This window comes from Alnus glutinosa, chromosome 10, assembly GCF_958979055.1.
Source record: "Alnus glutinosa chromosome 10, dhAlnGlut1.1, whole genome shotgun sequence".
Taxonomy (NCBI): domain Eukaryota; kingdom Viridiplantae; phylum Streptophyta; class Magnoliopsida; order Fagales; family Betulaceae; genus Alnus; species Alnus glutinosa.
This window is the reverse complement of record NC_084895.1, coordinates 26872484-26897510: the sequence shown is the minus strand read 5'-3', so window position 1 is coordinate 26897510 and position 25027 is coordinate 26872484. Positions and strand designations below refer to the sequence as shown.

The 25027-nt window shown below is 35.4% G+C and overlaps 2 protein-coding genes and 1 long non-coding RNA gene across 5 annotated transcripts; all 3 read right to left on the bottom strand.

Annotated features, from left to right (window-relative positions):
* LOC133879565 (uncharacterized) lies at positions 1-1963 on the bottom strand. The gene is made up of 3 exons (XR_009902114.1): positions 1754-1963; positions 837-928; positions 1-182 (listed from the first exon to the last, which is right to left on the bottom strand). It is a non-coding gene; the product is annotated as an uncharacterized LOC133879565 (long non-coding RNA).
* A 1162-nt stretch (positions 1964-3125) lies between these two features.
* LOC133879563 (probable RNA-dependent RNA polymerase 1) lies at positions 3126-7515 on the bottom strand. Its single transcript, XM_062318176.1, has 4 exons — positions 7227-7515; positions 4950-6793; positions 4583-4733; positions 3126-4159 (listed from the first exon to the last, which is right to left on the bottom strand). Exons 1-4 carry the CDS (start codon positions 7452-7454, stop codon positions 3338-3340), a joined length of 3045 nt encoding a protein of 1014 aa, XP_062174160.1. The 5' UTR covers positions 7455-7515; the 3' UTR covers positions 3126-3337.
* Positions 7516-15381: 7866 nt separating this feature from the next.
* On the bottom strand, positions 15382-21694 carry LOC133879564 (phenylacetaldehyde reductase-like). Of its 3 annotated transcripts, none has more exons than XM_062318178.1 (7): positions 21533-21694; positions 21213-21380; positions 19152-19321; positions 18493-18684; positions 18068-18230; positions 16411-16597; positions 15382-15779 (listed from the first exon to the last, which is right to left on the bottom strand). In XM_062318178.1, the coding sequence occupies exons 2-7, from the start codon at positions 21328-21330 to the stop codon at positions 15635-15637; spliced, it is 975 nt and encodes a 324-aa protein (XP_062174162.1). In that variant the 5' UTR covers positions 21331-21380; positions 21533-21694; the 3' UTR covers positions 15382-15634. The 3 variants fall into 3 exon arrangements, with proteins under 3 accessions (XP_062174162.1, XP_062174161.1, XP_062174163.1); XM_062318177.1 differs by having other exon boundaries at positions 21213-21377; XM_062318179.1 differs by lacking the exons at positions 21213-21380; positions 21533-21694 and adding an exon at positions 20246-20414.
* Positions 21695-25027: the final 3333 nt, after the last annotated feature.

Sequence of the window (25027 nt, the reverse complement as noted above, 5' to 3'; positions counted from 1 at the left end):
AGGAAGGCAAAAAGTGGGGTACAGTTTATGCAAAATCTTCATAACCTCAGAACAGTGTATAACGGTTTCAACTAAACAATATCTGCTTGTGGCTGAAGGAACTTCAAGTGCTTGAATATGTGCATTTGCAACATCTCTAATATCAACAAATCTATAGAATGGATTGGGAAATGTTTGAGCTCCTGCATGCATAAAAGCCTCAACTGTCAAGAATTAGATATAATGTTGTTGCAGAAGAAAATTAGAATTTTACTCCCACTAAAGTCAAATATGCAGTCTTGCTAGTTTTTCATTTGGCAATTTACTGATTCACCAAAAGCAGGTAATTAAATCCATTTTTTGGCAGAAGCTATGGGATATGTGAGAGATTAGTTGATTAGTAGTCATCATTAGGTACATCCCTAAGCTGTATAATGAGATTAACTTTTTCTTTCCCCTGAAAATAGGTTTCCCTCAATCAGAAGCCTTTTCCAGAAACAAAAGAGAAAAACAATTTTTGTTTCTTTTTTCTTTCTTTCTTTTAGGTAATGAAGATAGTAACTTGTGTTCATAAAGATCAAGCAGAAAGGGAAACAAATCCTACTCACTCTATCAGCTGGAAGTGTAGAAGCCTGATAGATTAATGCCCAGTAGAAAAAATTTACTTGGATACATTAATACCTAGATTTCTTAAGATACTCATGTTAAGGTGGTTCTAAATTTCTGGGATATGCTTTTCTAATAAGTAAATAAAATAGGAACTAGTTGCTCAAGAGTAAAGAGTACCATCTATAAGTTTCAGAATCTCCTCCGTGGTAAAATTAAGAGTTGGTTGTAAAAGAGGACCAATCACAAACCTTGGATTTATTGTAACCAAGTCAATTTCGTTCTCTTTTGCAAATCTCCAAGCAGCTTCCTCAGCTAAAGTTTTTGAAACTATATACCAACTCTGAAATAGAAAAAGATAAAAAGAATCAAATTTAATGTTTACATCAAATGAACATTGTGGATGCAGATTAAGCTCTTCAAGTTTCCAGTCAATCCAAGCCAAAACTATTTGGTTTGAAAGAAACTCTGTAACACTTGGTAGAGATTAGTACAACTTTATTATGACAAACTGTTCCATTGTCATTATCCATCTCCATCAACATGAATCAAATATCTGATGTATTTATTTCAAACTTAGTAATAGTTTCGATCAAATTAACCAATTAAAGATTGATCTATCTTATATTTAACATAGCACGATGTTGACTATTAATGAAGGGTCAGGTAGTTTTTCATTATGAATGGATTTATCCTATGTATGACAGGATTCTAACTAGAAGAACCAAAAAGAGGCATAGGAGCTGAATATGGTAATATGCTTACTGATTCTGTAGTTGAAAGCTAAAACAGAAGTAAAGATGAAAAAGCAAGATAACAATAAAAATATCTTAAACAAGAGGCATAACAAGTTCAGAGCTACTTCTGTTCCATAACAGAGGTTAAGAACATCCTAGCCAAGAAAAAGAAAAGAATGTTGAGAACAATAGATGGATACAGAATTAAAGGAGTACTCTTGTTTTGTACTGTTGGATCCAGCACACCAGCAGAAACGTCAAACAAAAATGGCATTACTGATACTCTCTTATGTTTGTAGGGTCATTATTTAGACATAACCGGTATCAGAATCTTCAAAAGCATAGTATGTAAGATACTTTATAGTGATAAAGTAAGGAGAATAACTTGCAAAGAGATGAGAAGTAACAAGAACTTAACATAAAGCACACACCTTCAATTTCTCACAAAAAAGTGCATCTGAAAACCAGGTCTCATCAACTACCACATCAAAGGTCAGAGGTTTTCCATTATATGCGACTGCAACCATTGAGGATGTTACAATCACTCTCTTGACAGAAGGAACTTTTGCACGTGATCTAAGAACGTTGATTGTTCCCTTCACGGCTGAATCAATTAATTCTGCCTGAAATATGAAAGCAGAAAGGGAAGTAGCTCTTACATGAACAGTTTCATGAAGTTAATCCATCAAAAAGCTAATCATGTTGCACAAAATTTGTCTGAATCATATCAGTGATGTGTACAGTAGAACTTCAGACCTGTACTTTACATGTTTTCAGGCAAACCAACTAGAAGTTGGATAAGTTGGAATTAGAGCAACAGTTTGAAAAGCTGCAGTTGTAGAAAATGATGATGAACTTATTTTTTCTTGTTTCTTTTTGTTAATTTGTCACTTGTCCCAAAAGCTTCAGTTGATAAGTATTTAATTAGTATTCCAACACTCATTTTCATGTGCGGGTTCAAACACTTCCTCAATAAGTAAGTCCCAACACGTGGAATAATTAATTAAAATAGGTAAACAGCAGAGTCGGGATTTGAACTCAAAACCTCTGCTATGATACCATGTTAAATCACCACTTCTTCCAAAAGCTTAAGCTCATAAGAGATGGTGAATTTAATCATTTAATAAATTTTCTAACATTTCAAATCTAAAGGTGGGGCATTGATGTCACCTACTGACCAATCTGTAAATGGCAAAAGTACTAGAACATGGATGTAGACGGTTGTAACATGTAATACCCCAGAAAGTTAGTCCATATTAGGTGGGTGGATTGTAAAGGTGTTGCATGGGTCTTAAGTCCCATATTGGTTCCTTATTAGGTGAGACTAGGTTTATAATTGATTTCATAGAATTTCGAGAACTTTATTGGAAGAATTATTATTCCATTCTTGAAAAAGAAACCACAAATGAAATAGTGTTATCTACAAGTTCCTCTATCTTGTGAGCTAGGGCTTGACCTTTCCCTCCGAAGTAAAGGTTTTAGACTTGATTTTTGGAGCAATTGTATCATCAAATCATGCATGACTTTATTTTTTGCTTGTGTAAATTGATTCAAACAGTGCAGAGTTTAAAGAAAAATGCACAAAAATAAAGAAAAAGGAATACCAGTAAGCAAGTATATTGGATATTGGATTAAAGAGAAGTATATTGGATTAAACTTGTGGATCAGTGGCAGAAAGAAGTAGCAGAGATTAACTGTCATAAAAGCATCTAAATGGCATACCATTGATGCTGACAAATGTTTAGAAACCAGATTTTAGTGAGCAGAAGATAATAGATAGAGCTCTTATGTTGAAGAATAAGATAACAAGATACAAACCACACATCTATTTTACAACAGAAATTACAACTTATCCTGGCCCCAAACATCTGCCTGGAGCATAGGTTTGATCACAAACATATACCAATGACAGTAAGCAAATGTAAAATAGTAGCAAACATCTAACTGTTTCTATGATCACATACTTAGGTTACAAAGACTATAATTAACGTTTTTTACATGAGATGCTAAACATCTCAATCCAAATGCAGTCCATGACTGAAATGATGCTCCAGAGATGACATAAGTGAAGCCTTCCTCTTGATCTGGAGAAGCTTGTCCCCGATGCACCATGGAAAACTAAGGAAATGAGCTCCATCCATTCCCTTATTGTAGCGACCCCAATAACTATAATGATAAGTAACATGATACCAGGCTGATGCTTTTGCATCTACAACATCCGAGTCAGAATCTGAGTCAATCAAACCCTTGTTGAACCAAGTCCTAGCTTCCTTTCTCAAAGACTTCACCGCATAATTAATTGCTTCTGTATCCCTCCTCTTATTGAAACAACTTGAGCTTTTTAAGATGTTGCCATTGAGTATTTCGGCTTCTGTTTCGATCCCATAATAGTCCATTAAATTTCCCAACTTGGAATCATATTTACTTTTGTAATCGAAAGCATCACTGATGTATTCCTCAAAGCCATCTACTTTCATATCGAGATCATAATACTGCTTTGCTACTTCCCGAGTGAAGGGATTTATAGGGCTAGTGCACGATACAATGTCTTTCACTTTTCGAAAAAGCTTTCCGATCACAGATTGTGATTCATAGGTGTTTATATAATCAGGCTTTTCCATGAAATCTGGATACTTTTTGGGACGCAGCCAATATGGTATTTCGACTACCACGCCACTTTTGGGGAAGTCAACAGCAATTGAGTGTTTCTTTGCAAGCTTAATGCATTTATCACTCATTGCCCCACAAGGCTCACAATCGGCAAAGACTTTGTGGGCATTAGCAATGATTCCTAAATTGTCATTGACCATGTACTTTGGAAAATACTCCTGAACTTCCTGTAGCAAAGAAGTAACATTATTTAGTATGCAAGGTATAGAAGGAATTTGTTGCAAACGGGATGGATACATATGAAAGATAAATGATAATCTTAGAAGACAAAAAAAAAAAAAAAAAAAAAGGCTATTAAAAATTTAATGGGGGCAAAAGCCTAGTTCAAGAGTCCAACAGATTAAAAAGTTTCTTATGAATGCCTTACATATTATGTATTTATGCAGTGCATTATCCCTTTGTAGATATCCGAGGATGTTTTTTGTTTTTGGTTTGAAAAAAATGTTTTGACGTGACATAAAAGTGAAAACTGTTTTTGTGTTTTGAGGAGCTATCATACCTTACTTTTACATTGCATTTTTATGGGTACATCAATTATGGTGGCAAAAAGAACATATGGAGGAACAAATCAAATTGCGACTGAGTAGTACCTCTATTGTAACATCATGATCGACTAGCACAGTTTGTGCTGGGATGTAATGCATTGGTTTAATTTGCTGACGAGGAATAAGATCAGGGTCCCAACAGACAAAGTATGTATCTCCATCCAAATCACTCCCCGAACATTCATTTGGGTGAGGTCTGTTTAAATAACAAACATATATAGATTACACAAAATATCATAGCAATAGATCACATGATATACAGATTTGTAGGATATGCTGAATTTTATGGTGAATTAGGATTATGTGTAAACTCAATTTGTCTGTGTATGTTTGTGTCTTTGTGGGTGTGTGTGCACATATTAAAAGGATTTCATGCTTTAGAAGTATCTATTATGGGATATCACAATCTTACCTCTTTCCCTTTTGCGGAAAAACAACACAATCCACCATGTGCTGCAAAGCTGGCACATTAACTGCCCTTAGAACACGCACATCTCCTGGATATAGACAAGGGTTTTTAGCGACAACAACCTTGCCCTCAAAAATAAAATTCTTTGCGTCTGAATTGTTGGCACTAAACTTGAGCGAGGGATCGCTAGCGAGCTGCTTACTAAAACGAGAAATCTGCACAAATACTTGGCCATATTTCAATGTCCTGGTTTCGTCAAGACATCCCATCATAGATCTTCCATTTGGAATATATATCCTTGCTCTCTGCCGCAAGTCCATCAATGTAGATGCACGTAATACTTGTAGCATCATCGAAAGAAATGGTTCTTCATCTGGCTTGTGACCAACAGTTAGCATTTCCTTCAGAATGTTTGGTATCTCTCCTGGGAACATAAACTCCAGTGCCTCCCGTGCGCTCAACGGATCTGTTAATATAGCATTTAGTTGATCTACTGTCTCCTTTTGCTTCTTTTCGAAAACTTGATCACTAACCCCGAGGTAAGACAAAAGAGTGATAATTTGGTGATTGAGAAAACAAGGTTGATACTTGCTCCATGCCAAAACATCCAGGGTTGTGTTCTGCGAATTGTACTTACACATGCTCTTTCTCAATGACAGCTTAATCGATGATGTTGGATCCACAGCAACAACACCTTTATACCCACCATATCGAATCTGAAATGCAGATGGAACCGAACCTCTGCAGCCACATTTTGAAGCCACTTCGCAAGCCAGTTCTTCAGATATCTTCCCTATACCATCAGAGAAACAATATGTGGTTGGATGCCTTTTAGCTTCTACATCAGGAATCATCTCAATTTCATGGCCGTCAACGTGCATAGTTTCCCTGGAGGAGCTAAAAGATTGGCCCAGTCTGGCACCATATTTTGCCACATTCCTTATTGCACGAAAATCGCCCATCCACTCCCTGATGTCTGCTGCAGTAAGACCAGTTCTTGAAGCAAACATCCAAAGAGAATTTTCCCGCAATTGACTGTTTGAAAAGGCAAGAAACTCAAACTTCTTATCACCAATAACTATGCCGTTTCTTAGAGTGGACAGTATCCTCTCATAAATGCTAGTTCGCTTGTCGTCCTCATTTTTAGAAGATGCTCGAGGAGATAAGACTGTTGAGTGCAGTTTGTCCAAGTCCTCATCAACAAAAGATACGCGAAGAAAATTATCAATATCTTGAGGATAATTGCGTAAGATGCGATTGGAGAGGCTCACCTCTGGACCACGGAAATATACTTTTGATGGAGTTATTTGAACCCTGTGTACATATACCAATCCATCATCTAAAGATATAGCAGGAGGTGTTGGAAGTTGCCTACCCGTGGCGTATCTTTTATACTGCTCACTAAGCCACCTTACAGGCTCAAAGCAGCAGTCTTTTAAATGATGCAGTTTTTCCAAGGCACTCTCTATATACTCGAGTTTTATTCTCTCAGGATCGACCAACCGACAAAAATTGATATCAATTGCTGGCCCAGGAAGACACCCACTCTGAACTAAAGAGTTGATCTTGAACAAGATTTTATATGGCAAGTTGAACCCTGGGGGTGGATTCACAATGGGGACAAGACCTGAATTGCAGGAGAAATTAGATCCTTCCAGAAGAACAAATTGGCCTTCATTTTCTTCATAGGGCAGAAAGTTTGGGAGCTGACCCTCATGTGGAAGCTCCAAACATAGAGTAGAAGATTGGCCAATGCGACAAGATGGAGTGAAATCAACTTGTCGGTGCCACTGATAACCATTAGCATAAGAGACATCTTCCTTATAAATCTTAGGAGCACCAAGTAACTGGCAATAGAAAGACGATTTTGTTAAGAAAAACTGATAAAAAATTTTATTAAAGTTTTATTATTTTCAATTTTTTTAAAATTTTTTTATTAATTTTTAAAACTTTTTATTTTCAGTTTTTTTAATGCAATGACACATGTCAAACACCTGAAAGTAAATATGTGGATTACCGTTAATTTTTTTACGGAAATTTAAACAGAGATATATAATCTCCATCTTTTTCCCATAGCCTACAAACACACTCAGATTTACAAAATTCATTCCTGGTATATTCTGCAATTCATTAACATCGAATAATGTAAACTAATGTATCTGCTAATTAAAATCTAATTTTGTCCAAACAAGAAAATGCATGGTTTGAAGTAGAGAAAGCGTGGAGGCATGCAGCAAATCATAGAAATGGTATTAGTAATTAATTAAGCAACAAACAAACCTGGATGAGAAGAAACATTGTAGCTTGGCCACGTGGTCGATGCAGCTTAATCTGCCAAATGCTGTCAAAGCAGAGTTCGAGCTTGTGTTCTTCAGAGAGATAAGAAAGAAAGAAGAACATCTTTCTCCTATTCAGATCAAAACTGACATGAACATGTTCATGTGTCCAGAGCACAGAAAAAGTTTCTTTCGAAATCTGATACCCAAAGTGTAACGCTGTGATGTCCATGATAATAAATGATACGAGAATTTCAGAACTTTGTTTCACCTCCAGTAGTAGACTAGTAGTTGCAAATCCTTAACACCTTCAAGAAATGAATGAAAGCTAACTGTTATTCCAACCCATAACAGTTGTATATACAATTTACAAAAGGGAAAGCAAGTACAAGCTAGTGTAAGTAAAAGAAATGAAATGAGAATTAAGAAGAAGTATCGGTCACCTGAAAGCAGAGCACAGAGAGAACTGTGAGAGAAGCAACCTATTTATAGACAAGAGCAGGGAGACAGAGAGAGAGAGAGAGAGAGAGAGAGAGAGATGATTGTCGATCATTAAACAATTCCAAAACTTGGTCTCTGGGTTTCCACTTTTTGGACTCAACAGCTTCGTAAAACTGAGGAAACAAGTTTTTTTGTTTTTTTCGTTTTTTTTTTTTTTTTTTTTTTTAAGTAACTGAGGAAATAAGTTGAGGGAAACTTGTCTTTGTTGTTTCTTGTCGACATTCGTGTTCCTTTATTAATTATATTCCTCCCTCAAAGTCTCGGTCTCTCATGTCGTTGACGAGCAAAGGTCCGGTCAAAGTCTCGAGCTCTCATGTCGAAGCAGCAAAGTCACAGCCCATTTTATTTTGCGATCTTTTTTTTTTTTTTTTTTTTTAAATAATAATAATAATAATAATATTTTTAGTTTAATATATTTGTATTTATTTAGTAAGAGTGGCAGGTGTTGCCATCTTATTGACGTTGACGTAGCACCTAATGAAATCTGTCAAATTTTAAAAGAATCAGCCCCAACCGGAGCCACCTCTTTTTTTTTTTTTTTTCAATTTTTTGTTTTAAAAAATAATTTTTTAAGTTTTACTTATTTATATTTTTAATAGATTTATATTTTTTTTATTTTGATAGACACGTGTCATCTTATTGGTGTTGACGTTACGCTTAACAAAATCTGTCAAATTTTTTTTACAGAATTTAACTTTAGAGAACGTCTATAAATTAAGCCAACCACATGGATATTTGAATTAATTTTGGTATCAGAGGAAGCGATTTGTAATTTATGCCAATTACAGAAACTAATTTTACATTTTTTTTATTAATCCACTCCTAGGTTTTTTTTTCTTTTCTTTTCTTTTTTTGTTTAAAAAATTTTTTTTATTAATTTTTTATTTTTGTTTTTTCCAGGATTAGGTTATTATAGAAACAAAAAAAAAAAAAAAAAAAAAAAAAAAAAAAGGTAACATTTTGACATATCTTTGTAATTTGAATGATCACTTTAGCACACTTAAAAATTTATTAAACTATTTTAAAATCAATTGTTAGTTATAAGAACTTTATATATATATATATATATATAATGATAATGACAGAACTTCCCACACTGACAAGAAACTAACTAAAGTGAGGGCATATCATACCTTTTGGTCCCCATGATGCGGAAATTCCTACTTGCTTGGCACGGTTTTTTTTTTTTTTTTTTTTTTTTTTTGTAAGTACTTGCTTGGCACGGTTTAAAGTTTTAAACTAAAACAATGATGAAATGGAGATGAGCAAAGCGACGATAGAGAAAATGTGTAAACTTAAACTTGCGCACCAAGGAAATGGAGGCTACCTGGAAGCATTGTTTTGAAAATATTTTTAGGAACTTAAAATACTAGAATAAAAATGAAAGCAAGAAAGAAAGAAAAGAACATTGTGTTTTATTAACTCGATTGTTTTACAATATATATGTCCCTATTTATAATTGAATAAATCGACCTATATAAGTAAACCTAAATCGACTTATACAAAGAAACACAAATTGACCCGAACTAGAAAATATAATATTAAAATATATCCAGCAAATATTCAGAGTATATCTAATAGAGATATGATTCTCCACCACTTAAATATACAACTTTTTACCATCTTATCTATGTGGCAAGGTGGTCCCTTACTAACTTTAGAGTTTTTTTATTTTTAAAAAATAAAATAAAATGCGGGACCACCTTGCCACATAGACAATATGGTAAAAAGTTGTATATTTAGGTGGTGAAGAATCATTTCTCTATCTAATACCTCCCTTTAAACTCGAGGTGTAAGCTTGATTTTGAATTAGTAGTTGAGTTGTTTGAATTAATGGTATCGGAATATCTTAATAAAGAGGAACTACAAAAAATGTAAAGAATCGTGCGTAATATATATTTGGAGATTATCTTTAAAATAATATTTTTTACTTTCTCTATAAGTATTTTGCTTTATCTCCAAGATTATGAATATTTTTGTATTTTTTGTTCTCTAAGTATTTTGCTTGAAAAGTACTCAAAGTTAGACAATGCAAAGACATGTCTCCATTATTTGGAATTTAGTTTTGAAATATCAATTAAAGTTCAGTTTTTTTCAGAATTATTTCTCTGATTGCTTATTTGGGACAACTAGAGTCTTTTTCTTTCATATTTCTTATTTTCTTATTTTCTTTCTTTCTGAGTTCTCTTTCAATCTTCAATTCTTAGCTTTCTGTTGGTATAATATTCTGCCATAACAATTTTAGTTCTGCCCGTCACCAAGCTTCTAAGGTCCTTTATAGTCCTATATTATTTTCACACAAAGAGAAGAAAGCATATTCCTCTTCTCCCCTAGACAACATTATTATCTTTTTTGAAAAAAAAAAAAAAAGAAAAAAGAAAAAGAGATAGAGAGAGAGAGAGAGAGAAGAAAGTAGATTTGTTTTTCTAGTATCTTTTATGCACATAAAGAAATATTATATGAGATAATGGTTGTTGATGCTGTACAATTCATATGGGCATGGCTTAAAGTTCAAAATATATATACACTACAAAAAATTTGGTATTTAACCATATTCAATTAGCCACGTGAATGGGAGCACCGAAAAATAGAGGAGGGATGGGATTCAGAGACTTGGAGGTTTTTAATTTGGCATTGCTTGCAAAACAAGGGTGGCGGATTCTCACAAATCCGTCTTCCCTTGTAGCTCGAGTAATGAAAGAGAAGTACCATCCTCGGGCAAAATTTTTGGAGGTTACTGTGGGCAGGAGACCATCCTTCGTGTGGAGAAGTATCATCAATGCCAAGCATCTACTGCAGAATGGAATGGGGTGGAGAGTAGGAAATGGAGCAAACATCAAAATCTGGGGGGACGCATGGCTATCCCCTCCTCATGCTAGACTTCTCCCTCCATCACAAGCTGGTTTGCACCCTGAAGCTAGAGTTAATATGCTGATTGATCCAGTTACCGGGTGGTGGGATTTCAATCTGGTGCGAAGACTGTTTGACCCAGGTGATGTGGCTAAAATAGGTAGTGTGTTGATTAGTCCTCTGCGTCAGGAGGATAAAATGATTTGGAGAGGTACCACAGCAGGCACTTTCACGGTGAGAAGCGCCTATTATATGGAACTGAATAGGCTGGCTCAAGATAGAGGAGAGGGATCGGGTGCCAATGCCCAGGTTGAGGTTTGGAAGACAATCTGGGGTATGCATGCCCCACCTGTGCTTAAAAACTTTTGCTGGAAAGTTTGTAATAATCTCCTTCCTACCAAGGCGAATTTGCATAAAAGGAAGATAGTTGATGATCCTTTGTGCCCTTTCTGTACAGGTGAACCCGAAACTGTTTTTCACAGCATTTGGGGGTGCCCAGCTGCTGTTGCTGTTTGGCAGGAGGGGGTAAAAAGGATTCAGAAAATGTCTTGTACTCTAACGGATGGGATGGGATTATTCCTGTACCTAATGGAAAGGTTAGATCCGGAGGAATTCGTAGAGGCTTGGAATGTGGCTCGCATGATTTGGATGAGGAGGAATGATTTTGTCTTTAACGGATTCATCACTCCCCCGATCCAGACTATGGAAGCAGCAAAGATTTCTATGGAAGGCTTTATAAATGCAACTGACAGGGATGAAGCTTCAATCAGTGTTGAGCCCATGCAACGAATGGGATGGAAAAAACCACCGGAAGGTAGCTGGAAGATCAACTGGGATGCGGCAATTTCTAAGAAAAAAATGAAGATGGGAGTGGGAATAGTTATCCGAGATGCTGAAGGTCGTCTAGTTGCAGCAAAGACAAAGACAGTCCCTTTCATAGTGGACCCTACTGCTGCTGAAACTATGGCAGCATGGGTTGCTGTGGAGTTTGGCAGGGAACTGGGGGTCGATCGAGTAGTATTGGAGGGGGATTCTTTGGTGGTCGTCTCAGCTTTGCGGACAGTGGATCCATGTAATCGGATATTCGGACAGTTAATTGATGATATTAAATCGTCTTTCTCCCATTTCTCGGCAGTGGAGGTGAGGCATGTTCGTCGAGAAGCAAACACGACAGCTCATGAATTGGCTAAATGTGCGATTTCTTTTTTGTGGAACAATACTTGGGTGGGGGTATGTCCTGCTATTGAAAGTATTGTAGAAGCAGAGTGTATTTCTTCATAGTGAGCATTAATAATATCCTATTTCTTCAAAAAAAAAAATTAGCCACGCGGGTTCCGCATAGTTAATCTGGTTGTTGTTAAATGTCACTTAGTAATGTGTATTTTTATACATGTAGTTACTTCGCAACATAGCTTTTAGCCACGTGTCACATGTGGCTAAATGCATTTTATTTTTGAAAAAAAAAAAAATAGACACTTTTAGCCACGTGGAACTAACCCACGTTGCTAACCACCAACGTTTTTTTTTTTTTTTTTTCGCCAGTATTTTCTTTTTAGCCATCGCTGGAAACTTCTTTTTTCTTTTTCCCTCGGCGGAAACTTCTGCAAGGCCGGCGAAATCTTCACCTTCCTTCCCCCATGAAATCCAATCCAGAAAATCCCCAAAAAAATACCAAAAATCCTCCGTCGACCGCATTACCAAAAAATCACCAACAAAACACTAAAAAATCACCAACAATCACCAAAAATCACCTTCCTTCCCCCATGAAATCCAATCCAGAAAATCCCCCAAAAATCACCAAAAATCCTCCATTGACCCGCTACACCAAAAAATCACCAACAAAACACTAAAAAATCACCAACAATCACCAAAAATCACCTTCCTTCCCCCATGAAATCCAATCCAGAAAATCCCCCAAAAATCACCAAAAATCCTCCATTGACCCGCTACACCAAAAAATCACCAACAAAACACCAAAAAATACCAACAATCACCAAAAATCAACAACAAAAACCAAAAATCACCACGTCGTCGTTCCTGTTTTACCGGTGAAGATGCATGTTTACCAGAGATGTAGCGAAATGAAACTACAAAAAAAAAAAAAAAAAAAAAAAAGGAAGAAGAAGAAGAAAGAAACCCAAAAAACACCCCTTGGCTTCACCGGCGTCGGGTCGTGGCCCTCCGGACTCCAGCGCCGTTGTCGACCACGACTCTCTCTCAGAATCACTCCAGTTCTCTCTCTCAAGCTCTCTTAGTCTCCCTCTTCCATCTCCATGTTTGTGTGGATAAAAGGGGGGGAAAAACAAAAGGAGAAGAAGGAAAGGCGTCCATGGGAAACAGGGGAAGAAGGAAGAAAAAAGAAGAGGAAAATGAAAAGAAATGTTAAAGGGGGGGGGGGGGGGGGGGGGGGAATAAAAAAGAAAAAAAAAAAAAAGGGAGAAATGAAAAGTTAAAGGGGAGGGGGAAATTAGAAATGGATTGGAGGAAAGTAATTACTCACGTGGTTTATGTGTCACGTGGCCAATTGGCGACGTGGCTGATAAACCACATGACTAAAATTTTAAATAAAAAAATAATAATAATTTTAATAAATTAGCCACGTGGTTTATGTGCCATATGGCCAATTGGCGACATGGCTAAAATTTCAAACCTAAAAAAATTCAGAAAAAAATTTCAATTTTTGAAAAAAAAAAAAAAAATTGAAAAAAAATATAAATATTTTAGCCACGCGGCTTATTTGCCACATGGCTAATTGGCTACATAGCAAAAATACATGTGGCTAATTACCAATACAAAACATTTCGCTACATGGTGGATTACCCACATAGCAAAATCGCCATGTGGGTAATCACCACGTCGCGAAATCGCCACGTGGCTAAAAACCACGTTTTTTGTAGTGATAATTTTTTTCCCACTCCAATTGAAAATCCATGTGATTGGTAATGTAGTGTAGTCTTGGCCAATCACTTTACATGGATGGACGCAACTAAGTGTTCATCTCCTTTCCTTTTTTCTTTTTCTTTTTTTAAAAAAAAAAAACGAAAAATCAAAAACTTAATAAACAAATAGATCAATCTTGATCTCCTTGGTGTGCAAGTTTTCAATTTACAATATTCTCCATCTTGCTTTGGTCAAGAGGAATTTCCCATCATGGGGAGCAAAAGTACTCCATCTCTTTTGTAGTTTCTTATTAGTTTCAGTGAGACTCATATCAAGATTGGCCTGCATCATTATCCTTTGTGATCAGAATTTAAAGAAAGTTAGAAGTACATGATTTTGATTAAGATTTTAAAATTAGTACAGCTAATGATGTAATTGATGTGTATACTAATATGTCATTAAAAAAAAATTTATTATTGTGATATATTATGTACATTGTGAAATATATTTATTTTGAATTTTGACCACAAAATGGATAATGGAGAGGATTTTAGTACGAGTAATGCTGTAAGAACGATTATTGTATTTTTTTTATCTCCTCTCAAATGTCACGTGACTTTTAAAATCACCGTTTGAGTCAAAATTTTATAATAATTGTCTCAATTTCAATGCTGATTTTAAAAAAAGCAAGGTAACATTTGGAAAGACAAGACTATGAGGGAGGAATCTAGTACAAAAATTCGGACTTAGAAAACATGAATGACAAGAAACAACGTTGTTGTCTTTCCCTCGACTTATTTCCCAAGTTTTACGAAACTTTTAGTTAAAAAGTAGAAACCAAGAGAGAGAGAGAGATTATTTATTACAGCCAATGGTGTGAGAGATTAGCTTAATTCTTTCACAGCAGCAGCAGTTCTTTCTCTGTGCTTTGCTTTCAAGTTCATGTTAGTGTGTTGTCAATTGAGGAGATGGTTACATATAATCTTCTTCCAGATATTAGCTAATACTTGTATTTCTACAAACTTGTTGACTCAAATATGCTCAATGAATTCTTCCCAAATAGGGAATATAATCTTTTCATCATAGGAGAAAAAAAATAAAAATGCTCACATCTTAAAGCAGAAAATGGAGTCTTCTGAGTAATTTCCTCAAACATTTGATATGCATCCCAATTTTATTAATTTATTGACTACATGTCAGCAACTGGTCACTTGGTCATTTAATGGAGAAAGAACTCCCATGGATTACCTTGGTTGGTCGAACTTCAAAGTTCTTAAGAGGAACCTGAGTCTCACCACAAGAAAGTTGGTTTATATTTTGAAGCATACTTTATTAGTCTAAACTTGATCTTGAATAGACTTCTTACAACATGAAATAACTGAAATAATAGCAAATCCTATCATAAAGAAGACGATGAAGATAATAATAATCCCTTCCTAGTTCATCTTCTAGTGATAAGGCTAATTTACAAGGACGTTGAATGTATCCCTTTGTAAGAGCATTTCCAGTTGATGGCTCTAAATCTTCCATATTGTGTACATTTAGCTAATTTGAGGCAAAAGTCAGATTATTTTCAGCTTCTGTAAAACACATTTTTTTGCTACAATGACCTTTGGGCAATCGTTCTAGCAATATGTTCCTTTATTTTATTCATTCTCAACAACACTTTCGGGCTATTTAATTGTTTTTCTTCTCAACAACACATTATTTCAATATGACCGTTGGGAAAATATGGCCGTTACGACAAAATTATGACCATTAGAAAAGATGAATGTTTAAAAATATGAGTGTTGGCAAGAATATTATAAAAAAGAATGATAAATAATATTCAAAGAAAGTAGAGAAGAGTGACAAGTTTGTGAAGCACAACTTAAATTGAATCAACAGAATAGCATGAATATTTAAAAGAGAAAAAGGAGTCATAAAGATTCTACTAGGGTAGTGAACTACCAGCAACTTCAATGCTTTATTTACCATCTGCATGAAACTTCAAAAAATATATGCTTGAAAACAAAAATGTGGAAGTCACACATGCTTTATACCATCATTATACAAAGTTCAAAGCCAAAATATTGAAGAACAGCCAGTGCTACTACAAATGATGTTCGAAACAATAAAATTTAGGCAAAGTTTATTTAATACTATTTGCCTGACTTGGTGTTAATTGTTAAATATGATGAATCAGGCACACAAGAAGTTCTTCTCCTTCAAGCTTTCAACAGTGTCCTTCAAACTGACCTCCACAGGAGTAAAGTTAAGGCCTAAACTTTCCGCTCTCTCCTTGGACACCTTGTAGTTTGACACAACAGGCTTGTCATCTGCACATCTGCAATGTACAAAACATGAGTCAATTGTGTTGGATTTTATTACAGTAGTAGCTGATATATGTTACAAAACAGACTATCCAATCAATAGGTCCTGGATTCAAATTGACTATCTTTGATGCTTGGCTTCTAAGAAAAAAAAAATTCAAAACATTCAGTTTGAGGTAACCAAGCTATTCAGAAATTATAATTTGTTTGTTTTGTAGTTTAGCCCACACGGGCGGTGCTGCCACTGGGACTATAAAAATCAACACCAAGATATCAAGCGTCAACCAAAACGAAGAAAAACCAAGACTACAAACGAGGGGTTTAGACAAGGATCCTAAACACGCTCCGATACCATGTTTTAGTTTGCATGAAAAATTTATATAGTAGTTGGACGCTCATTGCCGTTACGTAGCCTACCTCACACATCTTATTATATGGGTTTTGAGAAATATGAAAATGACAAAAAATGCCCTTGTACTCTAAACCCTAACACTCTTCTAACAGTTTGTACTGTAAATCTAACAATGCTAAACTTGATTAGAGGATCAGGAGTTCTTTTTGTATTTGGAAGCTGATGACCTCATGTTGTTGATAAGAAAAGAAAGAAATTGATGCTTGTGTTGGTTATATGGATATATAGCTTACTTTTCAGGAAGATTGAGATCAGGGAAGAGTTCACACAACATCTTTATAACCTCAGAACAGTGAATAACTCTTCCAACTAAACAATATCTTCCACTAGCTGATGGCTTCTCAAAGGCTAGTATATGTGCATTAGCCACATCTCTAACATCAACCAATCTGTGAGTTACATTTGGGAATCTTTCGGCCCCTGCATATAAGATAAAAGGTCATCTCCTTGCACAAAAAAAATATTGTGCCTGTTAGGAGAGGGAATTGGGCAGAACCACATTGTAGGAGATATTAAGACATTTCAAATATTGTGAAAGAAGTATTTTCCAAAGTTACCTTGAAAGGAACTGCATTTCACCTTGATTCCTTTCAATTTAAAATAAACTCTCTAAATAGGAAAACCATCCTAGAACTAAAATTAATCTTTAAAAAATAAATAAATCTTTTCTATCTTGTAATAATAGTGCAGAGCAAAGTCAAAAGCAACATTAGTCATGGCAAGAGTTTCATGATAATGATCGAAATGACAGAAGAAAATACAAGCAATTCCATGTGATGTGAAGAAAACCACTCCAAGTCATTCAAGATGAACATATATAACTAATATAAGAATAAATCCAACTGGATAGTATGGCATGAAGCTAACCATTTTGCATTAGAAAATTGAATTTGCTTGTACATGTAATATAATTGACCTGTAAAAAAAGCTGGCTCGCATATTTCTGGTTATGTAGTGGGTCAGCGTAAGTTGGGTTTTGCCACCTCTAATTAACTTGAAGTTCCATCCCAAGCACCATAAGATTTGACGAGTGATATTATTTCCATATAATCTAGCCTCTAGCATAGAGTTTTAAATAGTGCAAGGAGCTGCAAGTCCCAAGATCTAATTCACTTATTCTAAAGACAAATGTAAATCATTTGAACAAAATAGATGGACAAAGGGACGATAAAAATGACAGGGGACACCATATCAGACCACTCATGATTCAGGAAAATAACAACCGTTCACTTTTTTTTTTCTTTAAAAAAAGAAAAGAAAAGTAAGCCGCATGGATTGGACCACAAACCCATTCCTTTCTTCAAAATTGTAGAAGTTACGACAATTTAAAGCTGGATTTCATTTAGTAAATAGTTACTGAAAGTTGAAGTGACAGGAGAAAGAAATATGATTGGGTGAATACATCTAATGCAGCCATGCAGGCACAAAATATTTTGTTAATAACATTGTTATTAATCCTACTATTTACCAGATTACTTTATCTGCTGCTACTCATTTGCCTTTGATTTTTGTCACATGCTATATTCTTTACATAAGAACAGTATAGTTAGCAAAAGCAAAAGAATATGCAAGGGCTCAATCGTTTTTCTTTTGGAGGTTTGTCAGTGAGATGTACTATTCAATGAACTTTTGAGAAGAAAAAAAAATACATAAATAAAAACTAAATATTTACCCTCATGATTCCTAGAATAATTGAATATTCTACTTAGTTGTCTTTAACAGGTAAATAACTCCACACTCTCCACCCCTTAGTTACATGGGGAGGACGTGCCATTTGGTCCAAGGACCATGACAAGTTCTTCAATAGAGTTATTTTATTGATAATCTTAAGTACTGTATGTTAGTATTCAAATAGAAAGGTAAAAAATGTGACACTAGCTAAAGAGGTACCATTTACAAGCTTCAAAACTGACTCCGCACTTGAATTAAGAGTTGGCTGTAAGAGAGGACCAATCACCAACCCCGGGTTTATCACTACCATGTCAATTCCATACTCTTTTGCAAATTTCCATGCAGCCTCCTCTGCTAAGGTTTTTGAAAGCCTATACCAACTCTGATGAAAATAAATATTTTTAGAAGACATAATGAAAAAGCTTTCTGCCCGCAATTAAATTAATTAAACCCTTTCTGATACTGATGATAGAGAGTATATGATACCGATGATAGAGAGTATATGTACTATCGTGGCATGAGCGATAATCCATTACAAACCAGTTAAATCCTCATATGTAGTATTCACTAAAGAACTTGAAAAGGAGATAGTCTGTAATAAGAAATTTTCAAACACACACACACACATATATATATATATGCACCTTTGATTTCTCACAAACAGCAGGATCTGAAAACCAAGTCTCATCGATTATTACATCAGGAGCAAGAGATTTTCCATTGAATGCAACCGCTGCCATTGAGGATGTTATAACCACTCTTTTAACGGTTGGAACTTTAGCACATGATCTTAGAACATTAAGTGTTCCCTTCAATGCTGGGTCAATTAATTCTGCCTGCAAAGAATTATAAGCAAATTCTTTATGAATAGGGTATGTTGACATATGCACCAAGTGAATTGACACGTAACTCTTGCACAGTATCTAGACAGACTATTTCATTTTGGTTCCTTTTCAATTTTGAATCAGTTCAACCATCTACTAACAAGATTTGCATGCAAACTTTCGAGCAAATGTAAAGGTAGTACCAATGATATAGAAGAAGCACCCAATGAACATCAATGAGTGTTTTGAAACATGCGAAATGCAAAGAGGGTAACTTCATCTGTATCAACCTATGAAAGAATAAACTTACACAAGAAAAAGCATCAAAATTTGAAATCGATAGCATATGGACTGCTTTCTGCTATTAGAGGACATGACAGTTTCATCTACTTTTGGTAAACCACCAAGCATTATACAAAATTGGTCATTCTATGAAACAACATATTGGCATACTCCGTGACATTCGCATTGATTCGTACCTGTGGATCAGTGACATTGTGATAAAAAGGTGACGCTGTATGAAAAACGCCCTCACATCCATGGACCACAGAATCAAAGGCTCCTTCTTCCACTAGGTCCGCTTTGAACAATTGAAGTCTCTCCTTAGCTCCATCCAACACAAGTAAGTGCTCCATCTTCTTTGGATCATCTGTGGCACAGATTTTAAGCAGAACCCATTAACTGTTTGTGTTGTATCTTTTCAATAATTATATATACCTTTATCCATCTTAACACCACCAGTACTCTATCTTGTCCTTCTCAAATATCAAAATAATAAATTCAATAGAAGTATGATATATAGTCTCCTTTTAGTGATTGCTAGGAAGTTGTCAGCAAAGTAATTCAAGCATAACCTCAACAATCCAAACCCTCCAGTGAAGACTGGAAACAACTCCTGCATAGGGACAAAATCCCCTAGCTAGGAAAACAACAAATACAGCACAACATCATCAAAACAGAACAACAGAGAACAAGAACAAACAAAGGCTACTGCACAACAGAGAGCCTCAACCTTATAACAACAACACTGCTACAAGCAAAACCATATAACAACAGAGCAGAAAAAACAAAAATAAACCCGCAGCAACCACAAAGAACAGAAGTCAGCAATTTCTACGAGAGAACTTCAGAGGAAACTTAGCAAACAATCTAGTCTTCACTTCCCATCTAATCCTTGAAATAATTCTCTCTTCGGAAAGAGGAATATGACCATGGATCAGACGATTTCTCTGCATCCAAAGATGATAAACAACAGCCACAAGAGAAGTTTTCTGAAACAAGCAGAGAAATTATTTCCCTTCATCACTTGAACACTCCAGGACTTAACCATATCCCACTCTAGAGGAGGACAAGGAATAGAAAAATCCGCCATGATCGTTTTCCAAATGCTGCTAATAAAACCACGAGAGAAGAAAAGATGATCTTGACTCTCAAGGCAAGCATGACAGAACAAGCACAAACAATCCCCACTGAAGCCCCAACCACACATTTTCTCTTTTGTAATCAAAGCACCATGAAAAGCAAGCCAAGACATAAACGAATTTTTAGGAATGGCAGCAGGGAACCAAACCACCTTATGCCAATCAACAGACGGTTGAACCTCTCTAAGCTTCTCCCAGGTTTCCGAACTAGAGAAAGCACCACTCTTAGAATCCCATATCACCTTATCAGCATCTCCCAACACTACCTCAGGAAGCCTACACTGAATATCTACAAGGGCATCCAATCTGGCATTCAGCCAGTGCCAATATACATCTTTAATAATGGAAGAAAGCATAGGACCAATAGAATAACCCGCATCATACATCACACGAAATCCATAAACATCACAAAGGCAACCATCAGGATGCCAGTTATCAAACCAAAGAAAGATGCTTCTCCCATCTCCAACCAAATGTTTAATAAAGGTTTTGCAATACTCCTAAGCTTTAGCAGCTTTTTCCAACTCCAAGAGGCATTTTGGGGGGGTTAGAAACCTGCCAAAAACTACGCCCCTTAAGCCAATTAGCCTTTACCCAGGCCACCCACAGAGTATAAGTTTTCTTCTTAATAGTGTTAAATTACCTGTTATCCCAAAAGTTTGAAATATGACGTGAATTATAGAAATAATATTTGAAGTTAGGACCTTTGCTATGATATGATATTAAATTACAAATTATCCCAAAAGGTTAAGTGAATAGAAAATTGTGAATTTAATAATTGATCAATAAAAGCCCTACGCATTGAATATTCAAGTAAAATTGAAAGTGAATTACAGAGAGACAAGGCTCGAACTCATCATTTATGCTAAAAAAAATCATTTTAAATCAACAATTATATTTTACAAATATATATTTCAAACATGATTATCACAACCCATTAAAGAGAATAGCTAAAGATTGAACCACTTAAACAAAAATTATAGCCAGAGTCATCATATTAGTGAAAAAACGAAAGCGGGCTAACGATGAATTAAAGAGAGACATCGGCTACAAACGAAACCCAAGTGTAATTTGTTGAGAAAATCCCAAAGTTAACAAAAGACAGTGTTTAGTACTGACTTGGATCACGAACCGAGGCTTTCACGGTGTAGCCGCGCAGGAGCAACAGCTTCACCAACCATGACGCTATGTAACCTGACGCTCCCGTTACACACACCACCTTCTCTGCTCCACTCATCTCTCTCTCTCTCTCTCTCTCTCTGAAAATCTTCCTGGTTTTCTTTTCTGCTGATTGACGTTTGGTTCGTTTGTAAAGCGGGAGAGAGCAGTGAATAGACGATTGAGAAATGTTGCTTTCCAATTTTGTTCACAAATTCAATAATGAATTTTAAAATGATAATAAAAATAATTGATAAGAAATGATAAAATGGATGTATTACAGTGGCGGGTCGAAGTTATATTCCAGCTATGATTGAGATTTATGAAGGAACAGCGTCTTAATCAGTATCGAACAGCTACTGATAACCATACGATTGATCTCTTTTCAGTGGAAGTGAAGCCCAGAGTTACTACAACTAGCAGGGAGTCATTTTCTTCCTTTTTTTCCCTTCGTGTAGAAAACTAAGAAAAGAGAGAGGAGCCGCCTCATATATATATATATATATATTTGATAAAATTTTAAAATCTAAACGATTATGATCCTGATCACAATGGCCTTGGTTACGTTATATGCAAAGAGTCAGGATTATGTTAGCTTGTCCTTGCTAACTATTCTATTCAAGTTATTTAGTCTCATAAACTTCCGATATTTATTAACAAACAAAAACATAAGGATTGCAGCTCTTTTTTCTTTTTCTAGTTTTACTTCTTTCTTTTTTTTTCCTAAATTATATTTTAGCGTGTCTTTTCGTGAAAAAAAAATGGACAAAAGTAGGGGTGGCCGTCGGTTCGGTAGGCGGTTAATTCGGTCGGTTAACCGATTTTTGTCAGAATGTAGTCAGTGAATTTATTTCGGTTAAATCGGTTAAGCAGTTAATAGGTGGTCGGTTGAGTCGGTTAAGCGGTTAATAGGCGGTCGGTTTAGTTAGTAAAGCGGTTAATATGCGGTCGGTTAAGTCGGTAAGGCGGTTGGTTAAGTCGGTTAAATCGGTTAACATTCGGTTAAAATGGGTAATGAAACGACGTCGTTTTGATTTTTTTAAAGGAAAAAAAATGATCATACGTTTCGTTCTTACTAAAACGACTTCGTTTCGTTTTATATCGGTTCGATTAATCCGTCGGAATAGAATTCGGTTCGGTTCGGTTGCCGCTTAAAAGACGGTTCAGTTCGGCTGCCGATTTGGCTTTCGGAATAAAATTTTATATTGACTACCGAACCGAAATTAGTCGGTTAAAGTCGATGGCGGTTCGGTTCGGTTCGGTAGGCGGTAAACGGATAATTTGCCCACCCCTAGACAAAAATTTCCATCTTGACATTTTAAGGTCAATACTGGTACTTTCTGAAACTTTGATGAAGAGCTTTATCACTGCTACTAAAAAAGTAAGAGAAATGACTTTTACATGATAAATTTATATAATTTTCACGTAAGACATTCACATGAAGCGGGATCAATGTGAGTAGAACTGACACTTCATGTGAATGTATTTTGTAAAAGTTGTGTAAATCTTGTTACGTAAGAATTATAACCCAAAAAGTAATTAATTTTTGTGAGATTTGTCTCGTGAACAAAGTTAAGCTTATATAAAACTAGATTAACTGACTAAATGACATAACAGTTCAAAATTTATTCGAATGGAAGTCGTGCATGATCTTTGGCTTTCTAAATAGCTTAATTGATGATGGATTAGCTGCTTCCAGGTCAATTTTTGACTTCGCTCATATGTTTATGGAGTCTGTTTATGAAGTTTTTTTATTCACCGTAACATGGCCATTTAGAGTTTTTTTAACGAAGTAAAGTTTATACGGCATATTGGTGGCTAGGGTTGCTGGACTATTCGTGGGAATAAGTGTCTCCAATGGGTAGTTTAATCGGCCGGAAACTATACTTCATGAAGTTAAAGTCACTAATTCGAATTTCCCTTCTACTGTAGACGTGTAAAAAAATAATAATAATAATAATAATAATTTGTATGAATAAGTGAATGCATGGGAGATATTGAATTTCAGTTTAATAAAGTTTAATGCCTGGGCATATTGGTAAATGAAATTAAAGTTTAATAAAATAAACATACGGAATTAGGACAGGTTCTGGAACTTTAGACCTTCATCCTTATACGATCTCAACCCCAACTAGCTTTCGTCGCCACTTTCCATTCCCATTGTCAAACCTGCCGTAACACGGTAAGGAGGGTCCTTGAAAAAATGGTTATTTTTTTGGGTTAAATATAATTTAGTCTTTTTCAACTAACAATTATTTTTTATAAAGTACCAATTTAGCCCTTCAAAAGACTAATTTGTTTGAATTTAGCCCCTTCCGTCTTAATCTTTTTGTCGGATGGAAAATTAAATTTGACCAAAATATTTTGAAAATACCCTTATTTTGCAAAACTAACATTACCCTGTCTTTTTCTACTAATTAATAAATAAATGATTAATTTTGATTTTTTTAATGGTTAAAATAAGGATGTTTTCGAAATATTTTCAAATTTGATTTTCCATCCAACGTAACGGTTAAGACTCGTAGAAGGGATTAAACAATAACAGAATGGCAGTTCAAAAGTCTAAATAATAATTAACCCTTATTTATTTTTTTACTGCTATTTCTATTTGTCACTTTCAAGATTCTGTCTAGTTTTATGTATATATATCTCTTCTTCGAGGAAAATATTGTCATGATGCTTTTTGTTATCATTAACGTCCTATTTCCTTAAGTATATTTTTCAATATGAGTACCATATATTATTGATATGGATTTTTCTTGAACTTGGAAGTTATTGTGCTATTATTTGTTATTTGGGAAATGAAACTATGAAAGCACGTTTAGACGGCCCATTGAATGTACAATTGTTTTTGCAGACAATATTATGACCTAGAACAATGAGTAGTGATCGAACTTTGTACTTTCCACAACCTGCATTGCTATTGCCATCAAATCAATGTCAATAGCAATGCAATGGGTCATCCTGTCCCTCTTTCCTAATTGTCTTTTGTGTTTTGCGTCGGGAATCATCCAAGAAAACCCGGGGAACGGGTTGAATCTAGAAGTAAAGGAGAAGTCGGTCGTCGAGGTTTGATAGATCTTGACTTGGGTTTGACAAAGGAGAAGTCGGAAAACAGGTTCGGTCCGCTAAATTTTGAGTCTGACAAAGAAGAAGGTCGAGGAGGTCTCAGCGAAGGTCAAAAATTGGTCCTTGAACCAGGGCAAATTGGAGGTTGTGGACCAAGAAGGTGATGGTTCGCCGGAGATAATTAGGTTCAAGCTGGAAATTAGCGTCGAAAATGGCTACGTACTCGCAGTGTTTGACGCCCTTGCTCACCAGAGATAGTCTGATTTGGTACGTTATGTTGATGCTCTTAGTGGGTTTGTATAACAGGTTTATTCACTGTTTAAGATTTATAGGGTTTGATCTTTAAAATTGTAAATGAAATAGAAATGAAAATGGAGAACTAATGAATAAGATGGAAAGAACAATGAAGAACATTGTAAATCGGAATGAAAAATTATATTAATTCAGCCACATTCGTGAAAGACAATCTCCAAAGCACATTTGAGATTCGATAATCTTTACTATTAGACTATAGGCCTTATATAGACATAGCTCTAATCTAAAAACTCTATCAATTGGAATGACCAAAGCCCATCACTACTAATAACCTATATTAAAATCCAGCCCATATTACTAATAAACATACGACCTGCCCACCCTTTTAAGCAAGGTGCGGTTTATTTTTACCTAAAATATAAACTGCTAAAAGAGAGTTGCTGCACGTTGCA